Raw genomic sequence first — 19,555 nt, forward strand, 5'->3', positions numbered from 1 at the left:
ATGATGATTAGTTAGATGGATTATAATATGTGTTCTCTTATGGATACTTACCCCATACTGCATGTGTAGGTGTGCGTGTATGTTTTCTTTATGTATGGCATTTCTGATGTGGTTAAGGAAGGGAGTTGTAGTCACTTGCTAGTCGGGATCTACACAATGCACCACTTCCTACCATTACATGTTTAGTTTAGAATATTGTGTTTGTACATGTGTGGATTTTATGCAAGTTGCAGGTATCGGGTATCGACTTCCCTGAATTGTCAGGATGAGCATACCCTATCACATTATCTCAATGGTAAAAGAGGTGAGATAAATTCTTAAGTCCAAATCCTAAACCTTTAAGCCATTTGTCCTAGAAAATTAAGACAAGTATCTAAGTTGTTTACCTTCCAAATGCGTTAGATGACGTTAATTCATGATTATAGCCCTTTAGTTTGAATTTGTATATGTTTTTCTTTGTTGGGTTTTTGTATTTTATTTTATGAGTTCTTGGTGATTTTTTTATTAATTAGATCAGATTAAAAGATTATATTAATGATTTAATTTAATGAAAAATTATTATGATATTTTAATATTTAATTATATTTAATTAATTGAGAAAATAATTAAATAAAAAGAATTAAATTTGAAGATAAAAGTTATAAGTTGTAATTCTAGAATGTGATAATATTTATTTAATTTAATAATAATATATTTAGAGTTCATTTTAAATAAATGTTAAATACTATTATTATTTAAGTTAATAAATAATTTATCAATTAAACGTTTGAAAATAAATTAAGAAGTGGAAAAAGAAATTAATTATTAAAAGTTTCAAGATTGCATGATGTATGCATGACATTAAAATATAAGAAATTAATTAAAAGATAAAAACTAGTGAATTTAATAAGGATATTTTAATTACATAAAGTGCGCATGAGATTGACAATTAATAAATTAATTAAAAGAGAGGTCAAGTGAAAATTAAATAAAATTATTTAATAAATTCAAAAACGTGCATGGAAAAGATAAAGAACAGATAAAGAAAATTTAATTTAGAGTTGAAGTCCGATGAGCAAGGAGTTCTCTCGAGTGAACGCATAATGCCCCAATTTTAGGAGAGAACTCCATATCACAATTTGGGGGTTTATTTTCGAGGGACTACAAATTTTGTAAAGAGACAAGGATTTCGGAAGAGAGAAGGTTTTGAGAGGAGAAATTTCTCTCACAATCTTTTTGGGGCATACCGATTAGCATCAGAGTCCAAGTAGATGCTTGTGATTATTTGCACAATATATTACAGTTTTTCTTTTCTTGTCTTCTTCATGTCTGTGAAAAGGTTATTTGAATGATTCTCTATGACGAGTGTTTCAATATTGTGAAATTCTATTATGCATGATTAAATCTTCTGAATATATAGAGATTGAAACATCTTAGAATCCTCATCCATTAATTTTGCAAATTAGATATTAAACCAGGGAGGGTTTGATTTTTTTTTTTTTAAATTAATTTAGCAATTCGAATGGTTAATCGAATTTTTCCTATCAGGCTAGGGTTGCAAATGTTTTTTAAAAAATTATATTTAAAAAAAAGTGTGTAGGGGGGGTTGATGATATTTATTTTTTTATAAAAAAAAACTTTATATATATATATATATATATATATATATATAAGGGAGTGGGCAGGGCTATTAAACCCCACTCCCCATCCCCCCTGTCCACGGCCTTTATGGTTGCATGCGGCAGGTATTATTGCTACACAATAGCAGTACTCCGTGCTACTGCCTGTAGCAGCAGTCATACCTACAGCCACAAGATGTTAGGCCGGCGGGCCTCTAAAAACACTTTTATAAAAAAAAAAATTTAAGTTTATTTTATTATTTTTTTTTTAAAAAAAATTAATTTGATTATTATTGGTAATTTTTAAATATTATTAATTATTAATTTAATTAATTAGTGAATTGTAAATTATATTTATTTTTAAAATTAATAATTTTTATTAACAATTCTATTAATTAATAATTAATAATGTACTGAGGTAGTTTCGTTCATAATTTTTGGTTCAATTTAATTAAATGATGTTTAATCAAATATTATGGAATTAGGATTAAACTTATTCATGATATCATTGTTTTAGAAATTTTGATTAATAAAAAATATATATTACTTAGTAAAATAATAATTTAAAATAAATTATTTATTAAAATATTAAATGACAAATTGTCGATTATATCATAAGATAAGGGTATCTATACATTTTAGTTCAAACATAAGAATTGGGTTATATAGTTAAGGGTTAAAGTGCAAAGTTTGTTGCTCGAAAACTTATATTGTGAAACAAAAATTAAAACCTTATTGTAAACTAAAACTGTGTTTTAAAGACTAAACCAAACTATGACCAACACTATTGTTCGTTTGATGTTGTGCTTTAGGTTTGGGTTGACCTAGCTTTGACCAGTCTTACGATGTTACTAGAGGCTTGGGAGTTCTCCATTTGTAATGTTATGATGATTTGATTTCGATCCTTTAAAGCCAATCATGGTAATGTGTCGGGTATACTCTATGATGTGTGTTGATCTATTGATTGTTATTGCTTTCCAGTGTTCTTGTGTGATGCTAAAGTGAATGTATGGCCTACTTGACTTAACCTTTTTGAGTCTTCGATCAGTTGTACTTGGATTGCTTTCCAGTTGCTTTTATAGGACTGAGGTTTTTGTATGATTTATTCTTGGTGATGTCATGCTATGACATATTTGACTTAACCATTATGAGTCTTCAATCAATATTTTGGGATGTTTTCCAGTTGCTTATAGAGAACTGATGTGTTATTGTGAATTATCTTTTGATACTTTCTCGTCACTTGTATAGGACTGAGGTGATTTAATATGATTCTTTGATTCATACTTTTATGAGCCTAGGGTAGGTTATCTATATGTAATGTCGGGGAGTGGCTTGCAATGGGGGTTAGGGCCCTAAGTGGTTCCCAGTGTAACCCATTGTAATTTGTTTAATAAGTGAAAACACTACACTAAATGAGAGTAAAATGAACCTAATAAGAGTCTTTGTATGTTCTCGCCCATGCCTCAAGTGCTAGTACAGACTAAGATGGGAGTAGAGAGAATGCTTGGTTGCGACCTTACATTCGTAGTATGCCTTGTCAGTATGAGAGGATACTAATGGCCACATAGGGATCACTAGGGGGCCGAGGTTCTGAGAGACTACCAAGGTAAGTCTAGCGTGATTTGTGCAATGGATCTGAGGAGGATGGTTATATTTTATGATGGATTTTATATCTTTTATGGTGGATGGATATATCATTTATGGTTGATGGTTTCATTTATTTTATCGTCCTTTGTATCATGGATCTGAGGAGGATGATATATTTCTATTTCTACATATGTATATTCTTTTAGCCTTTCATACCCTATGACATGTACAGTGGATGATTGAGCATTCCGAATTTCATTTGCCAAGAGGCATTCAGAACAAATGTATAGATATTGGAAGGGAATATGTAAACTTGAGACTTATGGACCTTTGTACACTTAGGGGATTCATCTTCAGAATTCATTTGTATATACTTCACAACATAATGATGTTGAAAAAACAAATGATAAATCTCTTAAGGAAATGGTTGCCTACATGATTAATGCTAAGTCTCTTGATCTAGCATTTCGAGTTGAAGTTATAACTTGTGTCAATCACATCCAAAATAGAATTCCTCATAAAGGTTTGGATGGAATCACTCCCTTTAAGGCTTGGTGTGAAAGAAAACCAATTGTGAAACACTTCAAACTCTTTTGTTGTCCAGCCTAGGAACGCATATGCAAAAAACACAATGCATTGGAACCTCAAAGTGTTAAGGAATTTAAACTAATGGATCTAGGGATATATGTGATTTTCTAAGAGAGAAGTGTTCAATTTGAGGAAAGTTATCCTAGCTTGCTATCCACTAATCCTCTTGTGAAAATTGATAATGATGATAGTGATTCCGATGATGATACTCCCTCAACCCCAACTCACAAGACTACAGCATCTCAAAGTCCAAGTATAATTGAGGACAATCCTTTTATCTTCTTCCACTAGACCTCTTTGGGATCATGACACTCTTGATTGAGAAAGCTCACTTGTCTGGGATCCTTCAAACACTCGAAGGACAAGATCACATCATCACTCTTTTCCACATGCTTGCATACAATTCTCGCTCATCGCTCCATTACCATGCGACCTTTGCACTACCAGGTCACACCCCTATCTTCCTACAGGTTGGGCAACCGAATGGCCCAGAGCATTAAATTGATGATCATTTCATGAAGCATTAGGAGTTCATGAGTGGGACTTACCCCTGAAGGAAGAGTATATTCTTTGATGAGGAATCACACATGGGACTTAGTTCCTCTTCTTAAGAGAAGAAAGAAGGTTCAACATAAATGGATATATCAAACCAAGTTTGTAGTAGATCAAAGTGTGGACAAGTATGAGGCTAGATTGGTTGCAAAAGATTTCTCACAAGTTCTAAGTGTTGACTATACTAAGACCTTTGCACGCATAGCCAAGCTGAACTCGATTTGTTTAACACTTGTTATTGCTACAGCTCATGGTGGGGTTGTACATTAGATGGATGTGAAGAGTGCATTTCTACATGGGGATCTTCTTGAGGAGATTTATATGGAGTGGCCATAGGGATTCATATAGGCAAGTTCTATGGTTTGGACATTAAGGAATTCTATAGCCTCAAATAAGCTTTGGTATGAGAAGATGGATTCTTTTCTTCTCTCAAAAGGGTTCACCTAGACTCATCTAGATCCAAATCTTCACATTTTGCGATAGGATGACTCTCTCTTGATATTGGTGCTCTATGTTGACATCTTGATCATAACAAGTACTACTTCATGCATCATTGTTAGTGTCAAGTATTCTTTGCAATATATATTTTATATGATAGGCTTGGGCTTACACTACTTTCTTAATACTAAAATCACACATCCCTCAACAAGGATCATAATTCCTAAACCCAAGTATGTTCTTGACTTACTTGATTGGACCGATCTCAAGCCCACACCTACTCCCTTTCTTTCAATTGTCAAGCTTGAGTTTAAGTGTTCCACACCACTTTTTGATGCTACACTATTTAGACAACTTGTTGGAAGCCTCATGTACTTGGCTTGTACATGCTTTGACATATCTTTTACAATTGGCATGGTTTCTTGCTTCATGCAAGAGCAATGCACTACTTTGTGAGAGATTGTATTTCATTACTTTTGCACTTACATATTGTACATGTATACCTTACATGACCTAGTAGTCGAGGAGACCCATCTTACATTGTCATATAGCATTGTGAGTTTAAATGCATTCCCCTAAGTTGCACTTAAGATGGGTTTTGGCATAATTAATTAGTCATAATCACACTTTACGTAAGATTGCTTGGGATAATGCATTGCATTGTAGTTTGCAATGTACACATTTGGTAGTTTGCATCCAGACATCGTGTAAGAGAATTTCACTTTAGATGGTGATAGTTATTATCTCATTTCCACTTTATATGTGAGATCCACCTTTAGTGCTCTTATCAAATTATCATCCTCGTATTGTTGCACATATTTTCATTGTATAACAGAGAATGGTAGACCTTGAGTGAACGTGTAATGCCACTTGACATATTGTCTTATGCAAAATCCTACACCAAGGATCAAAAAGAAAATGGTAATATCTAAAATTTCCAATGACAACCTCAATTATTTAGCAAACATAAGAATGTAGTCGATAATATGGTTATTAATTCAAAACATATTTGAAGTGAAGACATGTTCCCTCCACACCATATATTGTTGAATTGCATAATATTATGGTGTGTTGTTTACATTAACATATTTCAAATGTATATAATTCCCCAGCTCCTTCTCGCACCTGTGCACCATTTTGAACTATTTGCCCTTGTGTCGGCTAGCTATGGCGCCAGGGGCTATTCCTGCGTCTATTTCCTGGGATGCCTGCTTTATGCCTCCAACGCCCTCTGTGCTAGTTTTGTCTGTGTCCTCACTCGAGAAGGGCTCTCCTGTGGGTAGGGTTATTGCGTCTACTCTTCTGCATGATGCCCTTGCTAGGGCTCCTTCCCTGTCTGTAGCCTTTGGGCCTAGTATTGGCAATTCTTTTGTTCCTTCTGGGTTGGCTTCTCCATTGTGTGGTGGTATGGGGTCAACGGTTGAGGCTCGTAGATATGCCCTATCTTATGCAGATGTTGCGGCCTACAAGGCTAACTTAGGTGGTTTGCATGCTAGGTCAGGCTCCCAAGGCGGCTTTGGGGGTTTGAATGTGAGGTTGGAGTCTAGGGATTCTGTGCCAGTTGTTGTTTGCGACTCGTTGATTTTGGAATTAGATCCGGCTATTGTTGAGGATATCTCTGAACAGTTGGATGATTTCTCCTCTTCAGTAATTATTTCTCACTTCAAGGATTTTTGGCCCTCCCTTTTGGACTTGCATGCATGGATTGGCCATGTTTGGGAACCCTTTTTATCAAGTACCGCTCAAATATACCTTGTTGCTAGGGGTTTTTTCATTGTGAAGTTCGATTCAATTGAATATAGAAACACTATTCTTCGTCGGGGTCTCTCTTGGAATGAGAAATTCCCCTTGATGGCTAAACCCTAGTTCACGAATTTTGACCCGTCTACGGAATCTTTTAACAAGATCCCTCTATGGGTCAGATTGTCGAATCTTCCCCTTCACCTTTGGGTGGATTCTATTTTGGAGGTCGTGGGGGAAGGCCATTTGGGATTTCTTGCTTCTTCCAATGTGTATCGCACCACTTATGCTCGGATACTAGTTGAGGTTTACATCTCCAAGGGTCTCCTAGCGAAGATTTGTTTGGCTTCTCCATTTGGAGCTTGGATCCAGTGCCTCGATTATGAAGGTATCTCCTTCCGTTGTCGTAAGTGCCACAAGACTGGTCACCTTGCGGCTCGTTGCTCCTCTGATAAATCTAGACCAAAATGGATAATGCTTCTTCCAATGTGTATCGCACCACTTATGCTCGGATACTAGTTGAGGTTGACATCTCCAAGGGTCTCCCAGCGAAAATTTATTTGGCTTCTCCATTTGGAGCTTGGATCCAGTGCCTCGATTATGAAGGTATCTCCTTCCGTTGCCGTAAGTGCCGCAAGACTGGTCACCTTGCGGCTCGTTGCTCCTCTGATAAATCTAGACCAAAAAAGTTTCCTTGGTGGAAGAATGCTTCGAATGATCATTACACTATGCTCAAAGCCCCTCCCGTTGGGGATGGTGACTCTTCTCTGGACTCTCAGGTGGCTGCCACGCCAACCATCCCGGTCGGCTCTCCTGTTGCTTTGGAGCCCTCCTCTGTTCCTCCCTTGCCTGCAGTTGTTTCCTCTGTCCATGTTTCTTCGGCAGAGATGGAATTTGGTATCTCTAGTCCCTCTCCCGCCCCGGTTCTGGGTGTTCCTCCTGGTCTTGTTGGGGGTCAGGACCCTGTTTCCCCTCCTGCCCCCGCCCCTGTACTAGACTTTCCTCCTAGTTCAGTGGGTGACCAGTCAACTTCGAGCTCTTTTAGGGAGATTGTTGTTTTTTCAAATTCCCCTGGACTCTTTGTTTCCTCTAGGAATTGGACTGCTGAGGCAACAAAGGTGGAGGATGGTTGGACTGTGGTAAAAGGAAAGAAATCTAGGCCATCTGCTCCTCCTTTAGAAATGAATCTTCAATCATGCAGGGAAGGCTCTAAATCAAAGGGCAAATCGTGATGTATCTGGCCCTACCTCCTTGTTGGATCCTTTATTTTGTCTGGTGATAGGCTTTTTTGTCACCTTGGTTACCCTTAGTTTGTGGGGTGACTAGTCCTGCGTTTGTTTTTGTTGCACCTATGGTTTATGCGCTCATTGAAAATCTTTAGTCTTATACAAGGTTTCAGGCACCTTTCAAAACTTGTTTTACTTAATCAAAAACATATTTCAAATGCATTTATAAATTGAGTTTAACATGTTCTTATGTTGTTCAAACCCATGTTGCCTCTCACACATCGTCTTGAGACAACTTGTGGCAGTCAGATAAATTTATTTCAATATGGCAAGGACCCAAACAGTAAAAGTAATGATACTAAATGAAACCCACTTTGCCTCACACAATCGTCTTGAGACGGCTTCTGAGGTTAAAGGAAGTATTAGCACAGATGGTCATTAGCTCGCAATGGGGATTTGGATGAATTTCAATACAGCGAGGGCCCAAAAAATTATAAGTAATGATACTAGATGATGATTGGTGGGGTTGTGTGGATTATGTGTTGGAATTCACTGATACAATTATGGCAATGCTTTGCTTTACGGACACTGTTGAGCCATGCCTCGAGGATATTTATGATTCCATGGACACTATTGGAAAATATTAAATCGGTAAGTTCTGCTTTATATCTCTAATGATAAGTAGTATTTGTATCTCATATCTCAAGTCATACTGAGGGAGAATGATTTTCAAGACACCTTTTACAAAAAGGTGGAAGCAATTGTCACTAATGATAGGTATTATCATTAAATATTAAATATTATCACTAATGATAAGTACTCTTCATATCTTATATCTCAAGTCATACAAAGGGAGAATGATTCTCAGGACACTTTTTACAAAAAAAGGTGGAAGCAATTGTTCATCATCAATGGAACAAAATTACCACACCTTTTCACCTCCTCGCATATGCTCTATCCCCAAGGTACTGCAGTGCTTATCAAATGTTTGTGTTTATATTATCCAATGTTTGTGTTATTGATATTTGATAATATTCAATTATATTGTGTTATCTTCACCTTCCAAGTAGAGTCGCACCATTTAGAGATGCAAAAGTTGCAAAAGGATATAAGAGAGCACCAACTAAAATCTTCCAAGATCCAAAAATTTGGGTGATTGTGAGGAATGAATTTGTTGCAATCATCTCAAGAAATGATTTTCACCCTATTTCTATGGGGGGGAAAGTAGGATGGATGCCATTAAATGGTGGTGCCTTCATGGGCTCTCTAGGTTGCAAACTCTTCTACAATTGCACAACATTGGAGTACTTACTCCATAATCCACTCAGTCAATTGTAATGGGTTGGCTGCAAAAAAGGCAAGACCTTGTGTTCACTCCCAACAATTTGCAATTGTTGACAAAAGGATCCCAAGTACAAGAAGGGGCTTGAGAAGCTTTGGAATGTAGAACATGAGACTCTCTATTTAGATATGACCATCTAGGATCTTGCTAGAGCCAATTTCATTGATGTTGATGATGAGGAATATGAGTCACAATACCCTCTACTACTAGTGGAACCAATTTGGTTCCTCGTGATGTGGATGTCACTTTTCACTCAAAAGTACACAAATTTTCCTGATTGAAATCACAAACTTTAACCTTCGCTCTTCTATGAGTGAATCATGTTATAAACTTTAAATTTAAAGATCTATATTTTAAATTTTCATAACTTATTTTATAATTCAGTAATTCAATACGAATGTGTTGACTTTCTCCATAATCTTGATCAAATATACTTAGATTCATAGATCCATACTAGATTCATAGATTCACACTATAAGATGATTTAGTTTTAGAATTATGTATACTTCTTAATTTTTTAGTCTGTGTGTGTTATATATGTATATAGAAAGATGAAAGAAACCCTTACAAATCATAATTGGAAAAAAAAATCACAAATCCATATAATCGGAATACATAATATAGACCCCTCCCATATGCATGCCTCTATTTCTTATGCAAAATAAAATATGTTACTCACATGATGAATCAACCATTTACCTTTGTATACTTCGACTAATGCAGCATTTGTGTTCCTCACTAGAAGCCTTGGGATCCCACGCTATAACCAGCGAGGCATGTCATAATGTTGGGAGATAAACAATGTGGTACTATTTACTTAGAATCGGATTGGAACTCTTATTGTAGGTATACATAATGGCACGCCCTGAATATAGTACTGTCTATTTCGACTGGGTGGGAAAAAGTGAGAAACCACGCGTGTAACATTTTTCTAAGACGGTTGATGCAATCCGATAGCCTGCTCTTGTGTTGATCATTATTTAAAATTAGAATAGATATACTGTCGTTGCGTCTAAACGTCATTTGCACTCAGCAGTGAATCAATTGGAACACTATATTATCAGTTCCATGGTACTTCCACAAACAGACTTTGTAAATAACCCCTAGGCGCGGTCGAATAATGCTCGAGAAAAAATTACTTCCGTATGGTTTTCTCTACTGCGTATTGAAGCAATTTTCGCCTACATACAATGAAGAGCTCACTGCCAAAAATATTAGACTCAAGGCTAGGTGCTCTATCTCCTTGGCCACCTATGGCTCAGATGATACCCAGATAATTATTCATGCAGGATTTGCCTTAAAAGTAATTATAAACATTCAATCGTCCCCTCGCACCTGCCTCTGCACATCCCCTTATATGATCCGTCCTGGAAAACCTATTCTATCACTAAGACTTGCCCGTGTACAGCCCAACTATATGTGAATGGAATCCCCCACACAAAGTAACAGGCCTGATATTGCTATTACCACTTGCAATTATGATTCAAATAGAGCTCCCCATACTAAAATATATATAAAAATTAAGCCTAGCATTACAACACAAAATCTACATTAACAACTGATGCTTCAAATGAATATGGACTTGCACATCATTCTGATCACCAAAACAAAAAAAACTATAGAACACTTGTACCCTAAGATAAAATTATTATCAAGCATCAAACTCAGTTAAAAAGTAAAAAGAAAAAATAAACAGACGTTAGCATCTTGACCATTTCTATTATTCCAAATATTCATTTTTCCTCAACAAGTTCTTCTATTATTCCAAATTTAGAGCTACACCATGAGCATTGCCTCTCTAACCAGACCCTTCCTTACATCTAAGAGAGAAGCCGTCAAACTATTATAAATAAATTAAAAAGATACCGCAAAGAATATAACTGACGATAAATAAAAATTTGGTCATACATTATATGATCGACAGTGATAATGTGATTTGAGAAACCCCAGTTGCATTGAATACTTTCTTCCCATATGCACAAACCTTTCAAAATGTGACAAATATAAAGAATCTGGCAATTCTGTACTGACTAGCACCAAGGTTATCCGATCAAGCCATTTACAGCAACTAAATAGCTTAATGACTCACTCATTATATAAAGCTATTTCCAGTGAGAAAACATCTCATATCAAAACTTGAGTTGGGACTTCTCAAAGAAAATAAATACCCAACTGCACTCCCTAAATTCTAATTTGAAATTGAATAAAGTAAACTCCAAATTAATAGAATGGATGCAAAATTGTTCCCAGTACAAATGCTTAAACTTTCATTTTTGCCGGCCCTGTAATGGAAGCCTGCTTGAAAGAAAGCTACAGTTTTCTATCAAAATTCCAACTTAAAGCTGGTAAGCTCTGCAAGAAAACAAGTGTGTCATATAAACAAGCCGCAAGAAGCATCTTCTAGCCATGTCATGCAGCAACAGAACCCACCCTAGGCCCATTACTTGTGACCATTCCACCTCGCCTACCACCTCTCACACTATTCCGAAATTGTTCAACCCTTTGGAATCCTTCTGGGTCCTCTGCAAGATTGCCACGTCCAGATAAATTACCCCTGCCCCTGTTTCCAAAGTCACCTCTATTGGAAAATTCACTTCTTCCATTCCCTCGACTCCCATAAGCCCCACGTCCCCTATTTCCATCATTCCTGAAAGCACCTCTGACAGGAACAGGCCGTCCTCGAGTAGCTGAAATTTAAATAAAAATGCCGTGAACACCTAACAAATAGAAGAGACCTGACAAAGTATCTTTGTAAGCCAACATCTAATGTTTAAATACCTGGACCTCCTCTAGCACCAGAATTTGGCCTCTTCTCTTCTACGTATGCTTGTCTTCCACCAATAGTAATAGGAGAAGCCTAAAATAAACAACAATATAAATTAAATTTCCAAAGACAACAATAAATTTAATTTCCGAAGACACCGATCAATAACAAAACCAAAGATCTGTTAATTAGAAAAACAACAGAGGAATAAGTGCCTCCCAGATAGCCAGTGAATTGGGAAATAACAAAACATATATACTGCATAGAGGTTGCCATTTCAAAATATTTTCAGGGTCAATAGTGTCACTGCCATTTAGTATTATCTGTACAGTCCACGAGAATAGAACATTGATTTTATAACATACTAACCCACGATCAAAAGTAACCTATAATAATAAAAATGAAGATCTTGTAAACAATATTCCTACAAGCAAAGCACAAAAATATAGCAGAACAATATTAAATAATTGCCACTGTTTGATACCAATTACATACCTCCAGTGCCGTTTGGACAGAGGCTGCTGTTTCAAATTCAACAAAACCATAGCAGAATCCCCCTTGCTGCAAAAAAATTGAAATCAGCACTTTGGAATCAAAGGAATAAGAAGAAATGTGCATCGCACTTCAGCAGAGACCGTACCTTGCTCCTCACTTGTACACCTGAAGGCTTGATTGCTCCAAACTTCTTAAATTCTTCCTCAAGTTGAGATGCAGTAGCATTATAAGGTAGGTTTCTGATATAGATGGAGCATCCATTTCCTACAGACAAGAAAACATTAAATCATCAGCCCAGGCAATAAGACAAAATACAAGCAAAAAGTTTACAAACCTTAGAACAAATCTGTAAACAGACAAAACGAATTCCAAAGGTTTGACATAATACAAGAATAAGCACAACCTTCAGAATCAATTAGAGTACTGTTGTCAGTTCCATTAGCAGGAACCGAACTAGAAGACTCAATAGCAGGTGCCTTTGTCAGAGATGAATTACTTGGTTGGCGCTCAACACTTACAGATACAGTTCTCACTGTAGGAGGTTTCTGAACTGCGACCACAGGTGCTATATTCTCTGACATCACTTTAACCTATAGAAGATGCCAATAAAAAAAATATAAGAAAATAATTGAGGATGTTGCACAATACTGCTTATCGTGAAAATCTTCAACAGTACTTACAATTGATGCATACGATTTCTTCACAACATCATGGACTACAGCTGGTGCTTCGCGTGCAGGTTTAACTTCATTGTTGACAGGTTGAGTCTGTTGCTCAGTTACAGTTTCGATTTCAACAACAGGTACTTCTGGAATCTGGACCTGCTCTGTGGACTGACATTCTTCTTCAGCTGGGGACTCCTGCTCTACAACTGGGGATTCATCGATGTGACCATTCTCAGTCACTGACTCAGGCTCAACAACTGGAGCTGAAAAAAAAAAATAGATTGTTGGGTACCCAACTATTCATTCGCATAGAATAACAGAATTTTGAATTGTACTTTGTCCTACAAATCCAATAACCAAAAATGTCATACACTTAGTTTACCTGGCTCAGGGAGTGAAACAGTAGATTCCTTCTCTGCAAGTCCCTTCACCAACTCAAGATCCTGCTTTGGGTGCTCTGGCTCTTCATCCATGTATCTTAAAACATCATTTAATACATAAAAACCCTTGTCCTGAGGAGCAAGGAAAAAGGACTGGGTGAACATGCGTGTTCCACTGGCTTTAAAACTTAATGATCCCGTTACAAGGACCAATACGCCATTGTTATACGATTCCTGTGAATCAATTGTCTTGATCACAGGCTTAAAATCACTGTAGTCCAGGGACATTATCATTTGATTGATACCCTGCCTCCACAAACAACAGGCAAGTAAACATAAGTAAAGCGATAAATATTTTTGAAAACATAAAACTAGGTCCCCGTACTTTAATTCCAGACCATCAAAGCTAGCATTTAATTTCATGAAATACCTCCATAGTAGTTACTGTGAGCAATTCACCATTTGGGCTTGGCCGGCCAAGTTTACTGCAATCTTGATAAAATCTGTAAGCCATTTGTGGTGATTGAAGAAGAACATTATAATACTGGGTCACAAAGGCGTTCCCAACCTGCCATGTATGGAAATGTGAAAGACAATATCAGTTGTACTCCAATTGAACCGCTACACCAAAAATCGGTAATAAACATTAATATGACTGTACGTACCACTTGTGCAGGATGTACGACAACAGAAACGGCTTGCTGGGCTTCCATTCTCTCTGTGTTAAGTTACAAAACAAACACGTTAGCCAAGCAAAAATTAAGTAAAGAACTCCCCATCATCAACGTAAACAAGATAATTCTTTCTGTGGCTACTAGTCTAGTAGACACTCGCTCAAGATCATTCCAAGTCTATTTCAAATTTCCAAGTAAAATAAGAGACAGATCATTCCAAGTCTATTTCAAATTTCCCCACTACAGGTTTCATGCCAAGATTCAAAGACTATACAAGTCAAATAGGAAGACATGGCTGTTGAATTTGTTTTCCTTATTTTATCATGTTTGTCTTCAGCAATTTGGAGCTTAGTAATTTGAATTCATTATTGAGCAAAGACAGGAACAGGACACTTTAGCTTGTTTTAGAAAGTGGCACAGCTTTGGCACCAAAAAAGTGGAGCTCAGATTCATTTGGGTTCGTTCACTCTTCCAAGTTTTAGCAAAGTCTGATTTTTTAAGTGATTGGTTATCCTGGTTCAAAAAGAACCAATAACCTGTTTCTGTAGGGTTATCAAACATTTTAGTATATATATTAGCTGGCCTGTGCAGGAAAAAAAAAACTTGCATGCTTATTTTCTAGTTTTCTGATTTGCAAACCTGGTTAACTTTACATTGGTTAGGTAAGAAATAATCATCCAGCCACTTCAAATTTCAGATAATTTTAACCCGCACATATTTCCTAATACTCAGAATTTTGTTGGCTATCCTAATCCCCTTCATGGAAGTGATCCCCTATGGCCTGCAGGCATCTCTTAAAGGGACACTAAAGTGTCCAGTATTCCGAACTCAGTGAAACATGTCCAAAAATTTCAAAGGTTTGTTTCTAATGCAAAGGGAAACTTGACACGGTTAACAAAATATAATAGAATACTACTGTAGGACCAGAAAAACGGGTTAAAAGCATAACACACTATGAGCAAATCACAAACTCAATCAACATGTATTAGCACCCACTAGTCTACCATGAAAGCCAAACTAATCAAAAGAAAGCAAACATAATAAAAAACTCCCTTATCTGTTTGTAGCTCCCATGTCCTCCTTTCTTCTCCAAATGATTGTAGCTCCAATTCGCCTATAGTGCACACAAGATTGAAGCAAAAGCCTATGATAGGGATAAAGCCATGAGAATACTTGAAGTGTGATTTTATCGTGAGAGCAAAACTGCAAAATGCAAATTGGTAGAGACTCAAAAACTCAAAGATTCAAAGACTCAAGACTTAAGCATTCTAGATCCGAAATGAGAGGAAGGGTGTCCATTTTATAATTTTCATGGAGGGTGAGAGCATTGGATTTGTCACCCACAGACATGCGATGTGGCAAGAGATTCCTATGACGCATATGATAGTATATGCCAAAAGTAAGAGTCTATAGCACATGCAAGTCAAATTTGGAAGAGAATCTATGATGCGTCGTAAGATTCCTCAACCCATTTAAAGCCAAGAATCTATGACGAATAAGCCAAATAGGGACATGCGTAAGAGGTAATAATATTTGATTATGACAAATCTCAGCCAAGTGTCAAAGGAGGATCCACGAGGTGTCACATCCAAGTGTCATGATGACGCAATATTTTATGGAATATTTGAATTAAAAATCCTCTTATTCCAAAAAATAAGAATTAGTAGAAAATGGATTTAATGATGAAAAATGGAACTTAACAAATTAAGAATTTTCATGGTTTGCAGATAATGAATCAATTAATTAATAAAATTAATTAATTGAGAATGATAATTGGGAAGAATAATTAGAAGGAATAGGATTAAATTATGGGTTATTTAATCCTATAGAGAAAATTAGCAAATGATTGGCCAAATTGATTAAATGAATGCGACCGTATCCTTTGATGAAAATGTGACAATAATGGATATCGAATAAGATGATGAAAAGGTAGACCAAAACCATGGTCAAATTAATTGATAGATCGAAATTGATAACATGCCAAGGACACATGACATTAATAAATTGAAATGTAACATTTAACCGACATTGTAAATGCTACAGGATTGAAATTGATTGATAAGGTTCGATCATAATAACACTGACAAACATTGTCAATATTATTAAAATGGTTGATGATGCCATGATCTGACATTGAAAGCCTCAACAACGTCAAAGATTGAATGACATGAATGATATTTTGACCTAGTACTGAGAGCCATGACAGTACTAAGGTCAGATTGATAAGATTGATAAGTTGATAGGTTTCCAAGGCACTGAAAGCCACAACAATGCCTAGGAGCAGATAAATGATGATTGATTTGAGATGTTTGATATGTTTTGGGTTGATTAGGACCGATTTTGAGTGATTCCGAGTTGATTTGATATGATTTCGAGTTGATTTGATATGATTCCGAGTTTATTTGACATGATTTCGAGTTGATTTGATATGATTTCAAGTTGATATGAAATTGATGTGAAAGGGGATACAAATGACAAAATATGGTCAATCTGGCCAAAAGATCAAAGTTAGTAGAATGAGAAAATGGGACAAGTTAGTATGACGAAGTGATGAGGTCGATGCGAACCATTTTTGAGCGTCTACAACTACCAATGAATATAAACTACTACAAGAAAACATACAATTTATGCGAGTTAACCCAAGGTACTACACTGCAACAAGAAGATAAGACATTCATGAAATGATGAGAATGTGCAATCCATGAATAAAAACTAATAAAATTTGCAAAGGTATGGAGAGTTGCTCAAACTGTTAACAATAAGACCATTAAAAGATTTTGGGGTCTGCAGTTATTTTACAATTGGGAATAAACTCGGTAATGAAAAACAGATTCAAACCAAGATTTTACCAGCTCCTGTCTAACTTTGCCCATCTGGAAAAACCCTAGAGGACTCTCCAAAGATTGTTATAGAAGCTTTATCTTTAAGAACTTGATGACTGAGTCATGAAAAGCCACAGTAAAGTTGACACCTATAAGTTATTACCCAAATGGAGAATATTTAAAAATGGAATGACAGAGGACCCAGAGATTAGCGAGACCTAATGCAAACAGGCATTCATAATCGAGGGATTCACTATCATAAAATGACAATACCAGTAGCTCTTTCTACAAACCCAGCTTAGAAAATATACGAGCATGGCAAGCAAAAGCAATAATATCACTCAAGCCAGACACATACAAAGAAATCCTGGAAGCTAGACAGCATGCTCATTGGTTGCTCGCACAGGCCTCTGAGACAATTTTTCCATATAGCTTTATTCAATATATCATTCGAAACCAACTTATCCCTAGGAAAGTCAAGACCGCGAAAAATTGTACCATAAAGGTACGAATATAAGCGTTCACGTCAACTTAGAACCATAGTAGAGCCTCCTTCAAAATAACAAAACAGCAAATACTGCATGTGTCCTAGATTCCTAAACCAAAGATGTTCGTCATGTTTTGATGCATGTTTGAAATACTATTAAGGTAGATACACTGATCTCATAACTGCTTAAAACCTAGAAATGCATTTCTAAGGATATGAAAATCTCAAAACTTGATGAAACGCATCCTGCACATATACTATTACGTTGATTTATAGAACCTAAAGGTATATACATTGATTTGAACATAACTAAACAACAGAAACAAATCTCAATACATATCTATTATCGATATCCAAAAAATTTGATTAAAAAACATACTGCGCATGTCACATTTTAAATTGATAAATTAGAAACAACCATCATGCGATCATGCAAATATCATTAATCAAGGAAGATTAGGCGAAGCTAAGGACAAATGCTTCAAAAACCTTAAAGATAGCATCAACATCTAAAAGAACAAGTCATGATCCTCTATATGAAAACTAAATGAAAGAAACTACCACTTGCACTACCAGATCAATCACTTGGGTTGTCAATAACCAACTAAAAAATAGAAGTAGAAAACACCGTATGTCAAATCCAAGCACCCCATTGTCAGATCGCTTATAGGCCTAACTAAAAATTTATGAAACCTAAAACCCAGTAAAAAAATCCTTAACTTAATCGTTTCCCATCTTAACATAACTTACGCCTGCCTGGGTGCTTAGGAAGACCTCATGCCTGACAACAGCCAGCAGCCAAGCCGAGAGAATGGCCCCAATAGATTTTTACTGAAGGGACACAGACCATGCAAGGATTTCTCTAGAAAAATCATGAAATGCAATTAAGAATCCCAAAAAATCAAACAATCACATAAACTAACCAACATTAAACGCAGATCAAAAAATGATACCTTCCTGCGTGAAAGCAGCGCAAAACCTAAAACCCAAAAACTTTCAGAAAGCCCTGAAAAACAAATTTAAAGTCCCAGAACGCATTAAAAGGGCGGGCATTGTGACAGAGGAACAGACCTGAGAAAAAGGTGGATGTAAAAGAGGAAGTAGTGGGCGAATGTGATGGCGAGGAACGCCTGCCTTGTCGTTAATGAAAGAAGCAATGCAACCTCGCCTCGCCTCACCCCGTTCTCTTCTTTTTGTCCCCCGCCGCTTCTTCTTCTTCGTCTTCTCCTTCTCCACCGCCGCCTCAGAGTCTAGTCGTTGCAAAGGGCTTCCACGTTTCCCTTGCTCAAAACCAAAACCTCCGCGACGAATTATTTTCCACTATTATACGTATGCCCTAAATTCCCCATGGTCGTGGGACGCACCCACGAATCAAATTGGTACTTGGTGCTTTTTATTATGTTCTCATTTTGGCTTCACCACCTATTAGGTCTTAGGGGTATCACGGGGAAAATTGTGGGCAACGTCTATACAGCCACGAAAATGCACTTCCATACGAAGGAGAGGACTTGGTTAATTTTTTAAAAAGTTAGAAAAAACAATGTAAAGGAAGTGCATTTTCTTGTGTGGTTTCTTTCCTTTTTCTATTTTTTGGGGGACTAATTCACACTCAATGATTGCCTTTATATTAAAATCTACAACTAAAAATTTGAAACAATTAAGTAAGTCTTAAAAAAAAAGTTAAAATTATTAAAATAAATTTTATAAATTATTATTTTTATCGGTAAAAGTGGAAGTTTTTTAATTAGAATATCTTAAGTAATCATATAAGATAATTAATAAATTGAACATCATATAAAGTTAAAATTTTATAACTTACATAATTTTATTTTTTTTAATCCTATTTTACTTTTAATAATTGAAATTGAAATAAAAAAATTGATTACACTATCTTCTACATATTTGCATAATAATAAGTATATAAATCATAATTGATAGGTTAAAAAATAAATAAAATCTTAAAATTTAAATTAAACCAATATAAACATTTCAAGAATGACAAATTCTAAAAATATGGGTACTGGTTTCTAAAATATTGTCATGTTTCATTAGCCAAATCAATGGTAAGATAAATAATTACATAATTTTATAACTTTAAAAAATAACATGTATATTTTTTAAAAAAATAGAAAATAAAAATAATGATAGGTAGATTTATTAAGCCGATAGGCTTATTGGGGGAGCAAAGCCTCCATTT

General features: G+C 35.9%; 1 protein-coding gene across 3 annotated transcripts in view; it reads right to left on the reverse strand.

Annotated features, from left to right (window-relative positions):
• LOC149535138 (nuclear transport factor 2-like) overlaps window positions 1-18,619 on the reverse strand; it is a 56,669-nt gene extending 38,050 nt beyond the window's left edge. Inside the window, exons 1-10 of one of the 3 annotated variants that reach the window (XM_089804920.1) lie at window positions 18,430-18,619; window positions 14,041-14,093; window positions 13,806-13,943; window positions 13,378-13,681; window positions 13,011-13,258; window positions 12,734-12,920; window positions 12,476-12,594; window positions 12,331-12,396; window positions 11,850-11,928; window positions 11,004-11,758 (exon numbers count right to left, since the gene is read on the reverse strand). In XM_089804920.1, coding sequence (XP_089661046.1) covers window positions 11,481-11,758; window positions 11,850-11,928; window positions 12,331-12,396; window positions 12,476-12,594; window positions 12,734-12,920; window positions 13,011-13,258; window positions 13,378-13,681; window positions 13,806-13,943; window positions 14,041-14,088 — 1,467 coding nt within the window. In that variant the 5' untranslated portion in view covers window positions 14,089-14,093; window positions 18,430-18,619 and the 3' untranslated portion in view covers window positions 11,004-11,480. Of the gene's footprint in view, window positions 1-11,003; window positions 11,759-11,849; window positions 11,929-12,330; window positions 12,397-12,475; window positions 12,595-12,733; window positions 12,921-13,010; window positions 13,259-13,377; window positions 13,682-13,805; window positions 13,944-14,040; window positions 14,094-18,311; window positions 18,369-18,429 lie in introns of those variants that run through there. The other 2 variants (XM_089804921.1, XM_089804922.1) reach the window with 2 other exon arrangements.
• Window positions 18,620-19,555: the final 936 nt, after the last annotated feature.

The sequence above is a fragment of the Cupressus sempervirens genome, chromosome 10 (genome assembly GCF_028749045.1).
Source record: "Cupressus sempervirens isolate cs-2001-9-10 chromosome 10, ASM2874904v1, whole genome shotgun sequence".
Classification (NCBI taxonomy): domain Eukaryota; kingdom Viridiplantae; phylum Streptophyta; class Pinopsida; order Cupressales; family Cupressaceae; genus Cupressus; species Cupressus sempervirens.